At 41.3% G+C, this 16,369-nt stretch overlaps 1 protein-coding gene across 6 annotated transcripts in view; it reads right to left on the minus strand.

Moving 5' to 3' along the window:
- LRRC49 (leucine rich repeat containing 49) overlaps positions 1-16,369 on the minus strand; it is a 221,804-nt gene that overhangs the window by 17,499 nt on the left and 187,936 nt on the right. For 5 of the 6 annotated variants that reach the window (XM_059658507.1, XM_059658518.1, XM_059658535.1 and 2 more), the window contains one exon: positions 9,296-9,405. The exons of the other annotated variant lie outside the window; for it this stretch is intronic. In XM_059658507.1, the coding sequence (XP_059514490.1) occupies positions 9,296-9,405 (110 nt within the window). The remainder of the gene's footprint in view (positions 1-9,295; positions 9,406-16,369) is intronic. 6 annotated transcript variants of the gene reach the window in all.

Consider the following 16,369-nt stretch of genomic DNA (forward strand, 5'->3'; position numbering starts at 1 on the left):
TAGATGAATGATAATGCAAAAATCTAAAGTATTCATGGGCTGATTTTTTCCTGCTAGTTCTTGTATATGGTGCTTTATTTCCTAGTGTGCTTGGTTATTTGTATGTGTGTTAGTCATCGTTCTTAAAAATTATTCATGGGGCCCTGGCCTGTGTGGCTCATGTACTGAGGGGTGGTTGGTTTGATTCCCGGTCAGGGCACATGCCAGAGTTCCAGGCTCAATCCCCAGTAGGGGACATGCAGAAGGCAACTGATGGATGGTTCACTCTCACACTGTTTCTCTTTCTTTCCCTCTCCCTTCCTCTCTCTCAACATCAATTTAAGAAAACATTATCCATGGGGATTCTCTGAGATAGGATGAAAGCAACTTTCTCCAGAGAGGAGGTGCATTTGGTTTTCCCAAGCATCTAGAGAATGTAATGTTTAAACTTAGATATTATTTCTTTATTTTTACTTTCTTTATTGATTAAGTTATTACAAATGTGTCCTTATCCCCACATTACCCCCCATCCCCCCACTCATGCCCTCACCTCCCTGTTGTCTGTGTCCATTCGTTAGGCCTATATGCTTGTATATAAGTCCTTTGGTTGATCTCTCCCCCTTACTCCCACCCTACCCTACCTTCCCTCTGAGGTTTGACGGTCTGATCGATGCTTCTCTGTCTTTGGATGTTTTAAACTGCCCGTATATTATGAATTCAGGCTGAAAAATCTATTAAAAAACTGACTTTTGGTTATAACTTCTTACAGACAACATTGCCACTTTTCTGCTCAAGCCAAGGCAACTTTCCTTGTAAAACCTTGAGAGTGGGGAGAGAAAGAAAGGTTTATTTCTGATAACCCTTACCTTGATGGTGTAGCCATTTGGGTTCTAGCATAATCTTGGGAAGATCTCAATTTATATTCACCATTTTTAGATGGGGTCCTGGGCTGTGATTTCTATCATTCCATTTTTGTAGCTAAAAGTCTCAAAATTTAAGTTTCCCTGAAATGCCTCAAGGACAAACATAGTCTGTGTGCTCACATTCTCAATGTTCTTTTCCCCATAGAGCTTAGCTTAGTAATTTTGTCATATAGTGTCATCTCTTCAATACTTTTATGGAGCTTTTAAAAGTTTTATCCAGCACTTTTAGTTGTTTTTAATGGTCAAAACAATCTAACTCATCATTTTCATAAAGCAAGTCCAATATCTCAATGAAAAGTTTCAAATTGTACAAACATACACAGAGTAAAACTTGAAAACCACTTTTCAACTACTCCACCATCATTTCAACATCCACACCCATCCAGGTGTTTATTTTTTTAGTTTCCTTTTTATGCTTCTGTATACATATTTAATTTGTTGCTTTTTATAATAGCAGTGGGTCATAACAAATATTGTTTTATGCCTTATTTATTTAATTAACTGTCTGCCTCTGGATTATTTCATGCCAGAACAGACCTACCTTAATCTATATATACCTTAATCTATAATGTAGGTAGTATCATTGTAGGTAGTCTCATGTAGATACTACATCCATAGTATAAAAGTATCATGGTTTATTTAGTTTTCCCTATCATTAGGCATTTAGTTACTTTCCAAAGTTGGGTTACTACAAACAATAAAGCAATGGCAACCTTATACATATATCATTCATGCCAATACATATGCATTACAATGAGTTATATTCGTAGTACTAGAACTTCTGCATTCAGAAATAAGAGAGATACTGCCAAACTACCTCCTCCAAGTTATACTTTTGCTAACAGTAGAGTGTACATTTCCCTGAATACTAATAAATCCTTGACATTATTGGTTTAAAATTTTTAATCAATCTCACTGGCAAAAAATGATATCTCATTATTTTATTTCCCTACTTACAAGTTAATTTGATCTTTTCTTATGTTATTTGGCCATTTGTATGCTTATGAATTCTCTATTTATAGACTTTGATTTTATTTCCCATCATGTTGACTGTCTTTTTCTTACTAAATTTATAGAACTTCTTTCAAAATTTGTTAAATATGTTGAAAATATATTCTCCCTGTATGCTTATGTCTTTTGACCTTATTATATATGGCTTTTATTATATAAAACTTTTAAATTTTTATGAGCAAAATGTGTTAAACTTTATGGAAGTATTAGAAAGTATAGTAGAGTAGTTTTTAAAATTTGGGATAATGAATGCCTTCCTAAGATACAAATTCATTTTGTTTGGTTTATTGCGTACTCTCATTAAGATTTTTCATTGGGAATTTAGTAAATTTGCGATTTAATTTGAATACATTTGCATATTTTACTATTAAATCTTAGAAATCATTAAATGCACATCTCTCCGTTTCTTACTTTTTTTTATTCATAATTTCACTGTTTGCTTCATTGTTACTGTGTGTCAGATGAATTTCCTGGTGTTTTATAGTTTTATTGTTTGAATAAACAGTATACTTTTCTAATACTATTTTCGATAGTTTATTAATGTAATGATGAAATGTTAATTATTTTTGTATGCTGAAGTGGTGTCTGACCTCCTTGCACATTTTGACTAGTTCAAAGACATTTAATAGTTGAGCTCTTAGAATTTAATTAGAAAATTATCTTTATAAAGAGTGAATTTTTGCTTTTGCTAGAAAACTTCATTTTTCAATTTCTTCTTTCTTTAAAAATTACTGTTATATTTATGAATTTATTTTATTTTGGTATTTTCTAGCTTCTTGAATTAAAAGCCTCATTCATTAATTTATAATCTTCATTTTCTAATAAATATATTAATGATATATAATTTCCTCTCAGTACACTTTTAGCCACATCTCATAGATTTTGACATATAGTATTTTTGTCAAATTCATTTATTTGTGACTTATGACTTTGGTTTTATTTTTTAAAATATTTTTTAAATAGATTTTTAGAGAAAGAAGAAGGGAGAGGGAGATAGAGAAACTCTGATGTGAGAGTGAAACATGGCTGCTTCCTGCAAGCCTCCTACAGGAAGATTGAACCTACAACCTAGGACTGCGCCCTGACCAAAAATTGAATTCACAACCTTTCAGTGCATGAGATAATGCCCAACCAACTGAGTCACACCGGCCAGGGTGACTGGTTTTATTTTATTCTTTAACCCAAAAAGGTTATTTTCTGAAATCCTTTTTTTTAAAAAATATATTTTATTGATTTTTTTACAGAGAGGAAGGGAGAGAGATAGAGAGTTAGAAACATCGATGAGAGAGAAATATCGATCAGCTGCCTCCTGCACATCTCCTACTGGGGATGTGCCCGCAACCCAGGTACATGCCCTTGACCAGAATCGAACCTGGGACCTTTCAGTCCACAGGCCGACGCTCTATCCACTGAGCCAAACCAGTTCAGGCTGAAATCCTTTTTTAATAACTATAATAAGAAGAGCAACAACAACAAAAATAATAGAGCAAAAGCCAAAAAGATAATTTGAGCACTACATACAGGTATACAGAAAAAGCAAGCATCTACATACTTTGAAACCCTAGGGTCCTCACTTCAACTTATAGGGATAATCATTTAAAATAACACACAATTTAAATTACACTAGAATATCTCTGAAATGCATGTTCTATTTCTCACAAAATGAAGCATTTGTTCTATACATTTTTACTTTCTACAACATATTAAAGACTGTTTTATATCTAAATCTCTATTTTTAGAGTTGTAATTGGTCCTCTATTGATGGACATTTAGTGAGTTTTCATATTTTTCCTATTATAAACACTGGCTGCAATAAAATTTCCTTGGACACATACATTTGTGCACATGTAGAAAATATTATCTGCGTAATATTCCTTTAAGTGAAATCACTAAGTCAAAGGGCATGTACTTAATAAAAATTTGTTAGGTATTGCTAAATTGTGAAAAAATTGCCTCAATTTTCATTAACACCAGCAGTGTATATAAATCCTGTTTCATTATCAAACTTTTAGTCTTTCTCCACAAAGTTATCTTATTGTTTAAAATTTTCATGTCTATAAATTTGATTGAGGTTAACATCTTTTTTAAAATTTAAAGACATATTATATTTTGCGTTCTGGGAATTTGCTTCTCCTGTTTCTTTGTTTTTCCAATTCCAATTGGATACTTTTTGGCTCATTATTTATTATAGTATAATTAGAGAAAATGATCTGTATGAGTGCGCCCTTTGGGATATCCTATCTAATAAAAGAGAAACATGGTAGTTAGCGTACAACCGCTACACTTCCCATTGGCTAATCAGGGCGATATGCAAATTAACTGCCAGCCAAGATGGCGGCTGGCAGCCAGGCAGCTTAAACTGAACATGAGGCTTGCTTGCTTCAGTGACGGAGGACTCCAACGTTCCCCGCCTGCCTTGCCAGCCTCTGAGCTTGCAGTTTGAAACATTGTAACAAATATAGGAGCTAAACAAAACCCCAGAAACCAGCTTTCAGCCAGTCGGGATCTCAGAGCTGGAATTGATACAGAGTTTCGATTATAGAACCTAAACATACCAGATACCTGCTTTCAGCAGCTGAGGCCTCAGAGCTGGAGCCAGAGCTAAAGCTGGCCCAGAATAAAAAAAGAAAAGAAAAAAAGGAGTGGTTGGGAGCTTCTGTCACCCGCCAGCCTGAAAACAGCCCTCAGCCCCTCACCCAGACTGGCCAGGCACCCCAGTGGGGACCCCCACCCTGAAAGGTGTGACCAGCTGCAAACAGCCATCATCCCCTCATCCAGGCTGGCCAGGCACCCCAGTGGGGACCCCCACCCTGATCCAGAACACCGTTCAGGGCAAACCAGCCAGCCCCCACCCATGCACCATGGCCTCTATTCTATATAGTAAAAGGGTAATATGCCTCCCGGCACCGGGATCAGCGGAGCCACGAGGCCTCCTGGCATAGGGATCAGCGTGACAGGGGGCAGCACCCAAACCCCTGATCGCCCTGCGGCTCTGTGTGTGACAGCGGGCGGGGCCACAACCTCCCTATCCACCCTGCTCTGTTCCTGACAGGGGAAGGCGCCCCAACCCCCTGATCGGCCCTGCTCTGTGCCTGATAGGGGGGAGCTCCCCAACCCCCTGATCACCCTGCGGCTCTGTGTGTGACAGGATGTGGCGCCCCAACCCCCCCACCCCACAGGCCCTGCTCTGTGTGTGACAGGGTAGAGCCATAACCTCCCCATCGGCCCTGCCCTGAGTGTGACAGTGGCGGCGCCCCAACCCCCTGATCGGCCCTGCTCTGTGGGTGATAGAGGGTGGCGCCCCAACCTCCTGATCCGCCCTGCTCTCTGTGTGACAGGGGGCGGTGCCCCAACTCCCCTATCGGCCCTACTCTGTGAGTGACAGGGGGGAGCTCCCCAACCCCCTGATGGGCCCTGCTCTGTGCGTGACAGGGGGTGGCACCGCAACCTCCCCATTGACCCTGCCTTGAGTGTGACAGGGGGCGGTGCCCCAACCCCCCAATCGGCCCTACCCTGAGCGTGACTGAGGGTGGCATTGCAACCGCCCAATCCGCCCTGCTCTGTGCATGACAGGGGGTGGCGCCCCAACTCCCCAATCGGCCCTGCTCTGAGCCCTACCAGGGGTTGCACCTAGGGATTAGGCCTGCCCTCTGCCACCCAGGAGCAGGCCTAAGCCAGCAGGTCGTTATCTCTCGAGGGGTCCCAGACTGTGAGAGGGCACAGGTCGGGTTGAGGGATCCCCCTCCTCCCCCCCTCTGAGTGCAGAAATATTTGTGCACCGGGCCTCTAGTATATATATATATATATATATTTATTATTCCCTTTGGGCTTAATAAATGTTCAATTTTTTTCCAAACTATTTCTTAGGTGTTTGAATAGTCTTTTTTTTTGCTTGTTTGTTTTTTATTGAATTGGGAATAATTTTTAAATACAGGTTGGGGAAAAAGTAGATTTACAGAAGTTTGTATGGGAAATAATACAATAATTAATAATAATACAACAATAGTCTGGCCAGTGTGGCTCAGTGGTTGAGCATTGACCTGATTTACTAAGAGGTCCCTGATTCGATTCCTGGTCAGGGCACATGCCCGGGTTGCGTGCTTGATCCCCAGCAATGGAGTATGCAGGTAGCAGGTGATTGATGTTGATGCATCAATGTTTCTATTTCTCGCTCCCTCTCCCTTTCTCTTTGTCTAAAATCAATAAAAACATATCTATACTAATAAAAGGGTAATATGCTAATTAGGGTGGATGTCTTCCAGACGACCTTCCGGATGTCCTTCCTGACAAAGCCGCAGTGGCTGTGAGGGCTGAGGCGCAGCTGTGAAGGGCGCAGGCTCAGGCATCTGTGGGTGGCTGCGAAGAGCCCAGGCTCAAGCTGATAGTGGCAGCAGCAGCAGGGTCATGGGGGCAAAGCCTTCCCCTGATCCGCCAGGTCGCCTCCCACAGAGGAAGGCCAGACTGTGGCTTAGGCTGGGGGCTGAGGCAGAGGCAGTTAGGGGCGATCAGGCAGGCAGGCAAGCAGGCAGGCAGGCAGGCAAGCAGTTAGGAGCCAGTGGTCCCGGATTGTGAGAGGGATGTCTGAATGCCGGTTTAGGCCCGATCCCACAGGACATCCCCCAAGGGGTTCCAGATTGGAGAGGGTGCAGGCCAGGCTGAGGGACCCACCCCCTGTGCATGAATTTCATGCACCGGGCCTCTAGTTAAAAATAAAACACAACAATAAACTCTGTTTTGTGTACTCACAAGTATAAACCTAATTTTGTCCCAACCTGTATATTTATTTGATAAAATGTGTTAACTGAGTTATTCAAATCCTATTATTCTTTTTTATTTTGGTTTATTTGATCTACTGATCAAACAGATTAATATTTACCACAATAACTGAGACTTTAACAGTGTATACTTGAATTTCTCTTTCTTTTTTGGTAATAATAGTTTTTATTGATTTCGGAGATGAAGAGAGGAGAGAGAGATAGAAACACCAATGATGAGAGAGAACCACTGATCGGTTACTTCCTGCATGGTCCCTACTGGCAATCGAGTCCACAACCCAGGCATATGCCCTGACTGGGAATTAAATTGTGACCTCCTGCTTCATAAGTATATACTCAACCACTGAGCCACACTGGCCAGGCTATACTTGTATTTCTTAATATTTAGAAGCTGTTATCTTTGTTAAATTAAGTTTAACATTATTATCTTTTTTGGTGGATTTTAGTTTTGGTGTCATGAATTCTATTATCACTAATATTAATATCCCTGTATTTGTTTGTTGTGGTGGTCAGCATTTGCTTGTTATGTATTTTCCATTCCTTTATTTCAATCTTTATATATTGCTTTCTTTAGGGGTATCTCTCAAAAACAACTCAATTTTTACTCCAATCTGAGAGCCACTATCTATTAATAGGATAATTTCATTCATTAATATTTATTGTGATAACTGACATTTTCCTGTTTTAATTCCTTTCCTGCTTTTTGTTGATCAGTGTTTTTTCCCCCTTTTAGTGATTTAGAAATTATACAGCTTTTGTTTTTCTAATGATAGCCCTTAAAAATTTAAAACACACAATTAAACACATATTTTCCCATCTATTTCTGGTGTTAATTAATACCTATTATTTCTCCTAAGCAGGGAAAGAAATCTGACAAGTTTAAGTTCCTTTTGTTTAGAATTTTCTTGGATTTTAATCCTCAGGTTATTAAATTTTTTTACATCATGAATTAATATTTTTAGACAACTATAATTTTTACTGGTTTCTTTCCCTATCATTTCTTAAATTCATTGCTTCCTATTTGTTGCATTCACTGTCAATTTTGTAGCCTTATCTCCCTCAGTATTTGTTTCTCAGAGTGGTTCTATAGGTTTTCAATGGGATTTTGATTCCACCAATTAGATACACTTGGATTAAGTAAGAACTGAGCCAAGTGGGGAAGTACAGGTAGCACATAAGATACCTGTTTTGTTGGTGTAAATTACATCAGGGGTTCTGGAGCAGGGAGTGGGAAATCTCCTGATTACCAGTGTAATTCAAATGGTATGATCCTGGAACCCACAGCTGGGACAACAATCTCCTGATCACCCAGCTCCCTGATTGTAGCAAAGGTGGCAGTTCCCTTGGTGGGCTGGCCCAGTCTAGAGACTGTTTCTCCAACCCTTGTAATGATTTTGTAGACAACTAATTCCTTTTATATTAATCATTTTCTACATTACTCTAGTCAGAGTGAATTCTCTTATAACTGAATCATGACTGGCAGACCATCCTTGACTTTTCTCCATCCATCTATGCCACATCCTGTCAGTGAGTGTACTCAGTCAGATACATCTCTTCTAAATATTTTTCAAATTATCCTCTTCTCCAGCCTCACTGTCTTAGTTCAGGCCGTCGTAATCTCTCTCCAGGACTATATACTAGCCTCTTTATTGGTCTCCATTCCTTCCATCCATGTCTGCTCAAATAGCAGCCTTTCGAGAACATAAATCTAACCAAATGATTGTTGGGCTTAATTACAAAGCACAAGTTCTCACTTTTGTTTTGTATGGACTCCAAGACTCCTCAAAATCAGACCATAGTCGATTTTTCTAGCTTCATTTCCTATCACTATTCACAATCATCCCATGCTCCAATTATAATGAACTATCTCCAATTCCTTGTGCCTCTGCAGATCTCTTTCCAGCATACCCTCTATCTGAAATACTCCTACTGATTCTTAAAAAACTAGGTAAAATGTTACCTCTTTTGTGACACCTTCCCTAATGTTCTTCCAAAATGTTGTTAGTCTCTCCTATGCTCCCATGGACCTCTTACAGCACCTGAAACATCTACATATATAAAAGCCAAGTGACTGGAACGATGGAACAATAAAACGACTGGGACGACAGGTCACTATGATGCGCACTGTGGGGAGATCTTTCTAGCTTTATTTCCTATCACTATTCACAATCATTCCATGCTCCTCCCCAACCTTCTGTGGCCCCTCCCCCCAGCCGGCCCCACCCTTGATTGACTCACCCACCCCCATTGGGGGGCGGGGCCCGCTGGCCAACCTCCCACGACCCCTCCCCCTGCCGGCCGTGCCCTGATCAGCCCCCATTGGGGCAGGCTGGCTGGCCTCCACTTGTGCATGAATTCACACCTGGCGCCTAGTTTTATTACAATTGCTTATCTATATATTTAACTTATTAGCTTATAACCACATAAGAGTGCGGACTTTGTCTTATTCATCTTTATGTCCCCAACACTTCGAATAGGGCCAACCACAAAACAAACAGGATAATTGTCTGTGAGATGTATAAATGGCAGAGTGAAGAGGTGTGTGGAATCTATTCCTTTTTCTAGTACAACAGTAATTCTATGAAAATGATAGAAATTAAAGGTTACCTGGCATCACCCAGAATTGAAATCACACGGTAATGGGGTAACTCAGAAGATGCTACATGAGCTAGGATTCCAAAGAGTCTTTCAGCCATTATCATATCGTTCTGTGTCACCTGAAGATATACAATGGAGATGGTTCAGAAATGACACTGTCTCTTAGCTTCATACAACACTCCAAAGAAATGCCCAGATTAAGTATTTTCTTTTTAGCCCAGGAAAGTACATTGTCCTGGGCTAGAAGAAGAGAGTTCTCATTGACATTTCATTTTCTTCCCTGAGCTTAATTAGAAGATGTACAAAAGTGGCTCATGGTGACAGAGGATGACTACAAGTTGAGTTTGCATTGACTTATAAGCTATATTTCCTGAGAATTATACTGAGGCACCTTAGATTCTTAATGACTTTTTTAGAAATCCTATAGCTTCTTGAGGTAGAATGATGTAGGGGGAAATTACTAAGTGTCAATGAAATAGATTCATTTCAATAATGTTTCAAAGGTACAACAAGGTGTTGTCCAGACCTTGCTCTTATAAGAATAATTTTGTCCCTGCCTAAGAGTTAGAACACTGGATTAGCAAGGATACTCCTGTTCATTCTGAAGTTATGTCCACCTTTCACACTACAAGGATTAACTTGTCACAGGTATTCCCCGTGATGGTTCACTCAGATATTAACCTAAGCCAGCAGGTGGTCATCCCCTGAGGGGTCCCAGACTGCGAGAGGGCACAGGCTGGGCTGAGGGACTCCCCCTCCCCCCGAGTGCACAAATTTTTGTGTTCCAGGCCTCTAGTATATATATAAAAGCCTAAGCGACCATTATGACCAGTTGACCAAACGACCGGTTGACCGGTCACTGTGATGATGCACTGACCACCAGGGGGCAGACGCTCAATGCAGGAGCTGCCCCTGGTGGTCAATGTGCTCCCACAGCCAACCTCCCATGGCCAGCCAACCTCCCGTGGTCCCTCCCCCTAGCTGCTAGCCCCGATTGCCGGCCAGGCCAAGGGACCCCACCCATGCACGAATTTATGCACTGGGCCTCTAGTTGGTATATAAAAATGCCATCGATTTCTGAATGTTGATTTTTTCATACTACTACTTTTCCAAATTCATTTATTAAATCCAGTAGTTTTTTGTGGAGTCTTTAGGTTTTTCTATGTATAATATCTGCATGCATTTTGTTTTTTCTTCTTGTTTTATTGCTGTGGCTAGGACTTATAGTACTATCTATAATAATAAAAGCATAATATGCTAACTAGACCGGACAGCTGAACGACCTTCTGGACGTCCTTCCAGACGACCTTCCGGATGAAGCTGGGGCTGTGAGGGCCAAGGCAAGTCACTGCGGCTGCGAGGGCTGAGCCCCTTGCATGAATTTTGTGCATCAGGCCTCTAGTGTTGAATAAGAGTGCTGAAAGTATACATTCCTATCTTATTCCTGTTCTTAATGGAAACGTGTTCAGTTTTTTGCCTATTGAATATGATATTGGCTGTAGATTTGTTATATATGGTCTTCATTATGTTGAGGTATGATCCTTCTGTTCCCACTTTGCTGAGAGTTTTTATCAAAAATGGGTGCTGGATTTTTGGAATGCTTTTTCTGTGTCTATTGATATGATCATGTGATTTTTATCCTTCATTTTGTTATGTGATGTATCACATTTATTGATTTGCAAATATTGTACCAGCTTTTCATCCCTCCAATAAATCCCACTTGGTCATCATGTATGATTTTTTTAATATATTGCTGGACCCAATTTACTAATGTTTTGTTGAGGATTTTAGCATATATGTTTATCAGGGGTATTATCTTGTCGATCTCTTTCCTTGTAGTGTCTTTATCTGATTTTGGAGTTAGGATAATGCCGGCTTCATCAAGAAACAAAGAGAGAGGACCCAAATAAATAAACTCAGAAATGAAAGAAGTGAAGTAACAACTGACACCACAGAAATACAAAGGATTGTAAGAAAATATTATGAATAACTATATGCCAACGAACTGGACAACTTGGGTGAAATGGACAAATTCCTAGAAACATACAACTTCCAAAACTCAATCAGGAAGAATCAGAAAACCGGAATAGGCCAATAACAACTAAAAAACCTGAAGCGGTAATAAAACTCCCAGAAAATAAAAGTCCTGGACTGGACAGCTTCATAGGTGAGCTGGTTACCAAACATTCAAAAAAAGAACTAACACCTATCCTCCTTAAGCTATTCCAAAAAGATTCAAAAGGAAGACAGACTTGCTTAGACTTTCATAGTTATTGAGGCTGTTTCTCCCACATACCCTTCTTGTAGCTGACAACTAAGTTGTGTGGTCTAATATAGTCACCTAGTGGTCAGTGCAGGCCACTACTCCATCTTTTCTTCTTGATGTTCATAATTCAATTTAACTCTACCTCAAGCAGTATCATCCTCTCTTCCACAAAGAGAATTAGAAATATCGTAACACATTACTATCTATTGTCAAGGATGAGTAAGCAGCTTTATTTTACGTCTTTTATTAAAGGGTCAAATATCTCTGGCCTTGACATTTTTGGAACTTTAAATCAGAATAAATTATATTGGTTCTTTCTCATTCTTTTCTATTTTCTATAATTATAGTATACTATTCCTTTGTAGTTCTATAATAAATTATTACATTTCTAGTAGTGATCCATTACTGGGTAAATATACTTACTATTTAGGGTTAAAGGGTTAATCAGGCTAACAGTTTAGCTACTAATGAGAGAGAATTACTCACCCACAGCCAAAATAGTCATTCTACTTCCAGTTCACGGTGAAACTGGAAGTAGCTTTGGAAACTTTGGACTAAATATTAGGTCAGACCAGGGATTCACAACCTATGTGGGGAAGTACCAAGAGGGTATACAAGGGTATACAAGACTGAACCAAATCTCTTAAGAACTAGCTAGAGAAATTAATAGTTACCGAAGTTTCCAGATTTGCCCTTATCTTCAACAGATGGCTGATACTGTGGTCATGCGCCTACCCTGGCTGATGCAAATTTCACAAGACTCTTACATAATGGCCCAGAGACCCCCAGACTCCTAATAGTATGCTGGATTTGTGGAGTTCTGGGCCAGAGCTATTTGTAGTGTATCAGCTGCAGGGAAACACAGTGTCTGTTACTACCTTCCAACAAAGTTGATTACAATTGATTTTACAAGAAGTCCTCTGAATTTTAAGAGATAGTCACAATAAAACTTACAGTGCATTGAAGAATTTTTTTCCTTTGGAAGATTTAAATTTACTTCAGGAATTTCTCAGTAGAAGGAGGAGCATAATTTCTCTCTTTTCTTCCTAAATAATATTTAAAGAGAACATGATCTTTGGATAACTGGGGGAATGCCCTTGTGACTAGCTTAGGAGAATCAATCTGAAAAACAACTTTTCATTATTAACTTTCAAGTTACTCAGGCTCCAGGCCTGAGCTATAAAAATGCAAATATGCCACAGGCAGCTCTTACAAACTATTAAAAACGCAGTCCAGACATTTATTTATGCTTGTTTTATTTCCTATATTTCTCTAATTTTTTTTTCTCTTTTATCTTTCCTCCTTGATTATTTCTCCTTCTCCTCCCTTCTTTTATAATCACTCTTCTTCCCTGTATATATTCTCTCTTTTCCCCATTTTGCTCTTAACCTTCCTCTTCCACAACCTTTACTAGTTGACATTTGGGTATTATTTCCCTATCCCCTGTTGCATGCCCGGCAGTCTACAAAGCACTTTTAAAATACAGAGGTCATGAGAGATTCCAAAATGGTGGTGGAGTAAGTAGAAGCTACACTGACACTCTCCCAGAAACAAACTGGAAATAAAACTAAAATACAGAAAACCACCCTGAAAATTCAATTGAAGACTAGCTGGAGAGAACCCTGATAACCAAGGACAGAAAGTGGAGACCACACAGAGACTAGGAAGAAATGCGGAGGTGCGAGAAGGCTGGCCAGGCTCCCATAGATAGCAGCTGAAGTTCCAGATGGTTAGCTCAGCTGTGGAGAACTCCGGAGTCCTAAAACCCAAGCTGGGCTCCCCAGCCCAGAGCACCAGAATTTAGAAAGGTGCCCACACAATATCTGGCTGTGAAAAGCAGCAGGGTTACTGTCTGCCAGTGAGAGACTGCTGGAATGCAGGCTCACACTTACAGGTCCAATGCACAAAATTTCGTGTGCAGCCATTCATCCTGGGCTCTGGCAGAGGGAGGGCAGAGTGGACTGGAGCTGTGTGAGCAGAAACCAGGAACAGGGGCTCTGGGAATGGAGCTCAGTGGGCAGCCACCCCAGGTTCCTATGCTGAGTCATTTCCTCACTCTGCAGAGGAAATCTTTCTCCTGCAGATCCAGGCAATTTTTGCTTGGGGGAAGGCAGTTTCCCCCACTCTTGGAAGACCTGTCCACCCTCCCTGTGGTTGATAGCCTGAGGCTAATGAGGGCTGATAACAATCAGACTGCAGGTGGAGGCTGATCTCTGAAGGCTTTGAGTCTTTGCCTGATCTTTTCCCTGGACTGGGGCTAGGAAAAACAGACCTTGGTGCACATCTTGGACCTATCCCAAGGCACTCAGGCCCAGCAGAGGCAGCCACAAGCTGTGGATTGCTGACATCCCCAAACAGGGTACTCAGGGCCAGTCAGAAATAGATTGGGAGGAGTACACAAGCCCAAACAGAAAGCCAAATGGGAGACAAAAAAAAAAAAAAAAAAAAAGTCCCAAACAAAAGAATAAGAGAATTCTCCAGAAGAAGAAGTAAATGGAGATAAGAAATTTACTAGACATAGAATTAAGAGTAATGATGGCAAAGATACTTAACAGCATGAAAAAAAGATATCTACACTAATAAAAGACAAACATGCAAATTGACAGTGCCTTCGCTATGCCTTAAGCCATGCCCACCAGCCAATCAGAGCGACTATATGCAAATTAACCCAACCAAGATGGCGGCCAGCAGCCACAGAGCTGGAGCAAGCAGGAGGCTTGGTTGCCCCAATGATGGAGGAAGCCAAGCTTCTTGCCTGTCATGGCAGCTCTGAGCTCCACTCAAAGCAACAAAGTTTCAATTATAGAAGGTAAATAAACCCTAGATACCTGCTTTCAGCTGGCTGTGGCCACGGAGCTGGAGCGAGAAGGAGGTGTGGGTTGCCCCTGGAAATTGAGGAAGCCAAGCTTCCCTCCCGCCTGCCCTGGCCGGCTCTGAGCTCCTCTCAAGGCTACAAACTTTCAATTATAGAAGGTAAATAAATCCCAGAATAAAAAAAAAGGAGAGGCTGAGAGCTTCCATCGCTGGGGGGGGCGGGGGGGGGGGCTTGGTCAGCCTGAAAATGGCCCTTAGCCCCTCACCCAGACTGGCCAGACACCCCAGTGGGGATCCCCTGCCCTAAAGGGGGTGTGGCCAGCCTGAAAACAGCCATCATCCCCTCACCCAGGATGGCCAGGAACCCCAATGGGACCCCCACCCTGATCCGGGACACCCTTCAGGGAAAACCAGCCAGCCCCAACCCATGCACCAGGCCTCTATCCTATATAATAAAAGGTAATATGCAAATTGACCCTAAAAGCAGAACGACTGGGAATGACTGGTCACTATGACACACACTGACCACCAGGGGCCAGACACTCAATGAGGAGCTGCGCCCTGGTGGTCAGTGCACTCCCACAGGGGGAGCTCTGCTCAGCCACAAGCCAGGCTGATGACTGCCAGCACAGCGGTGGTGGCGGGAGCCTCTCCCGCCTCTTCAGCAACACTAAGGATGTCCAACTGCAGCTTAGGTCTGCTCCCTGCTGGTAAATGGACATCCCCCGAGGGCTGCCAGAGGGATGTCTGACTGCCAGCTTAGGCCCAATCCCCCCAGGGAGCGGGCCTAAGCCAGCAGGTGGTCATCCCCTGAGTGGTCCAAGACTGTGAGAGGGCACAGGCCGGGCTGAGGGACCCCCCCCTGCCGAGTGCACAAATTTTTGTGCACCGGGTCTCTAGTAGTAACTATAAAGAATGACAGCACTAATAAAGAACACAGTGGAAGGAATATACAGCAGATTAGGGGTAGCTGAGGATCAGATCAGTGAATAAGGAGGTAGGGTAGAAAAAAATCATTCAATCAGAGAAGCAAAAAGAAAAAACAATTAAAACACAGAAGGACAGTTTAATGAAGCTGTGGGCCAACATGAAACCTAACAATATTTGCATACCAGATGCAGTGTGGAAGAAAGTGAGCAAGGAATAGAGAACATGTGTAAAGAAATAATAGCAGAAATTCTCTAACCTGGTGAAGGAAAAAGCCACACAGATTGAGGAGGCACAGAGAGTCCCACGCAAGAAGAACCCAAACAGCACTAGCTGGCTTGGTGAAGTGTATAGAGCGTCGGCTACAGACTGAAGGGTCGCAGGTTTGATTCCAGTCAAAGGCACAAGTCTGAGTTGTGAGCTCTATCCCCAGTGGGCATGCAGGAAGCAGCCCATCAATGATTCTCTCTCATCACTGATGTTTCTATCTCTCTCTCCCTCTCCCTTCCTCTCTGAAATCAATAAAATATATATCTATATATTTTTAAAAGAAGAACCCAAACAGGCCCATGCCCAGACACATCAGATTTAAAATGTCAAAAATTAGAGACAAAGAGAGAATCTTAAAGGCAGCAAGAGAAAAGTAATTTATTACCTACAAAGGAGCTCCCATAAGGCTTTCAGTGGATTTCTCATCAGAAACTCTACAGGCTAGGAGGGAATGGCATAAAGTATTCAAGGTAATGAAAAGCAAGAATCTGAAACCAAGATTACTATATCCAGCAAGGCTATCATTCAAAATACATGGTGGGGAAAAAAAGCTTCCCAGACAAAAAAAGGCTAAAGGAGTCTGTCACCACCAAACCAGCACTGCAAGAAATGCTAAAGGGATTGCTGTAATGAGAAGAAAAAAAATAGTGAAACATAGGCATAAAGAATTAAAATGGTAATAAATAAGTACCTATCAATAATAACCTTAAATTTAAATGGATTAAATGCTCCAATCAAAAGATATAGGGTAGACGAATGGGTACTAAAACATAATACAAATATATGCTGTCTACAAGAGACCTAAC

This window comes from Myotis daubentonii, chromosome 1, assembly GCF_963259705.1.
Source record: "Myotis daubentonii chromosome 1, mMyoDau2.1, whole genome shotgun sequence".
Classification (NCBI taxonomy): domain Eukaryota; kingdom Metazoa; phylum Chordata; class Mammalia; order Chiroptera; family Vespertilionidae; genus Myotis; species Myotis daubentonii.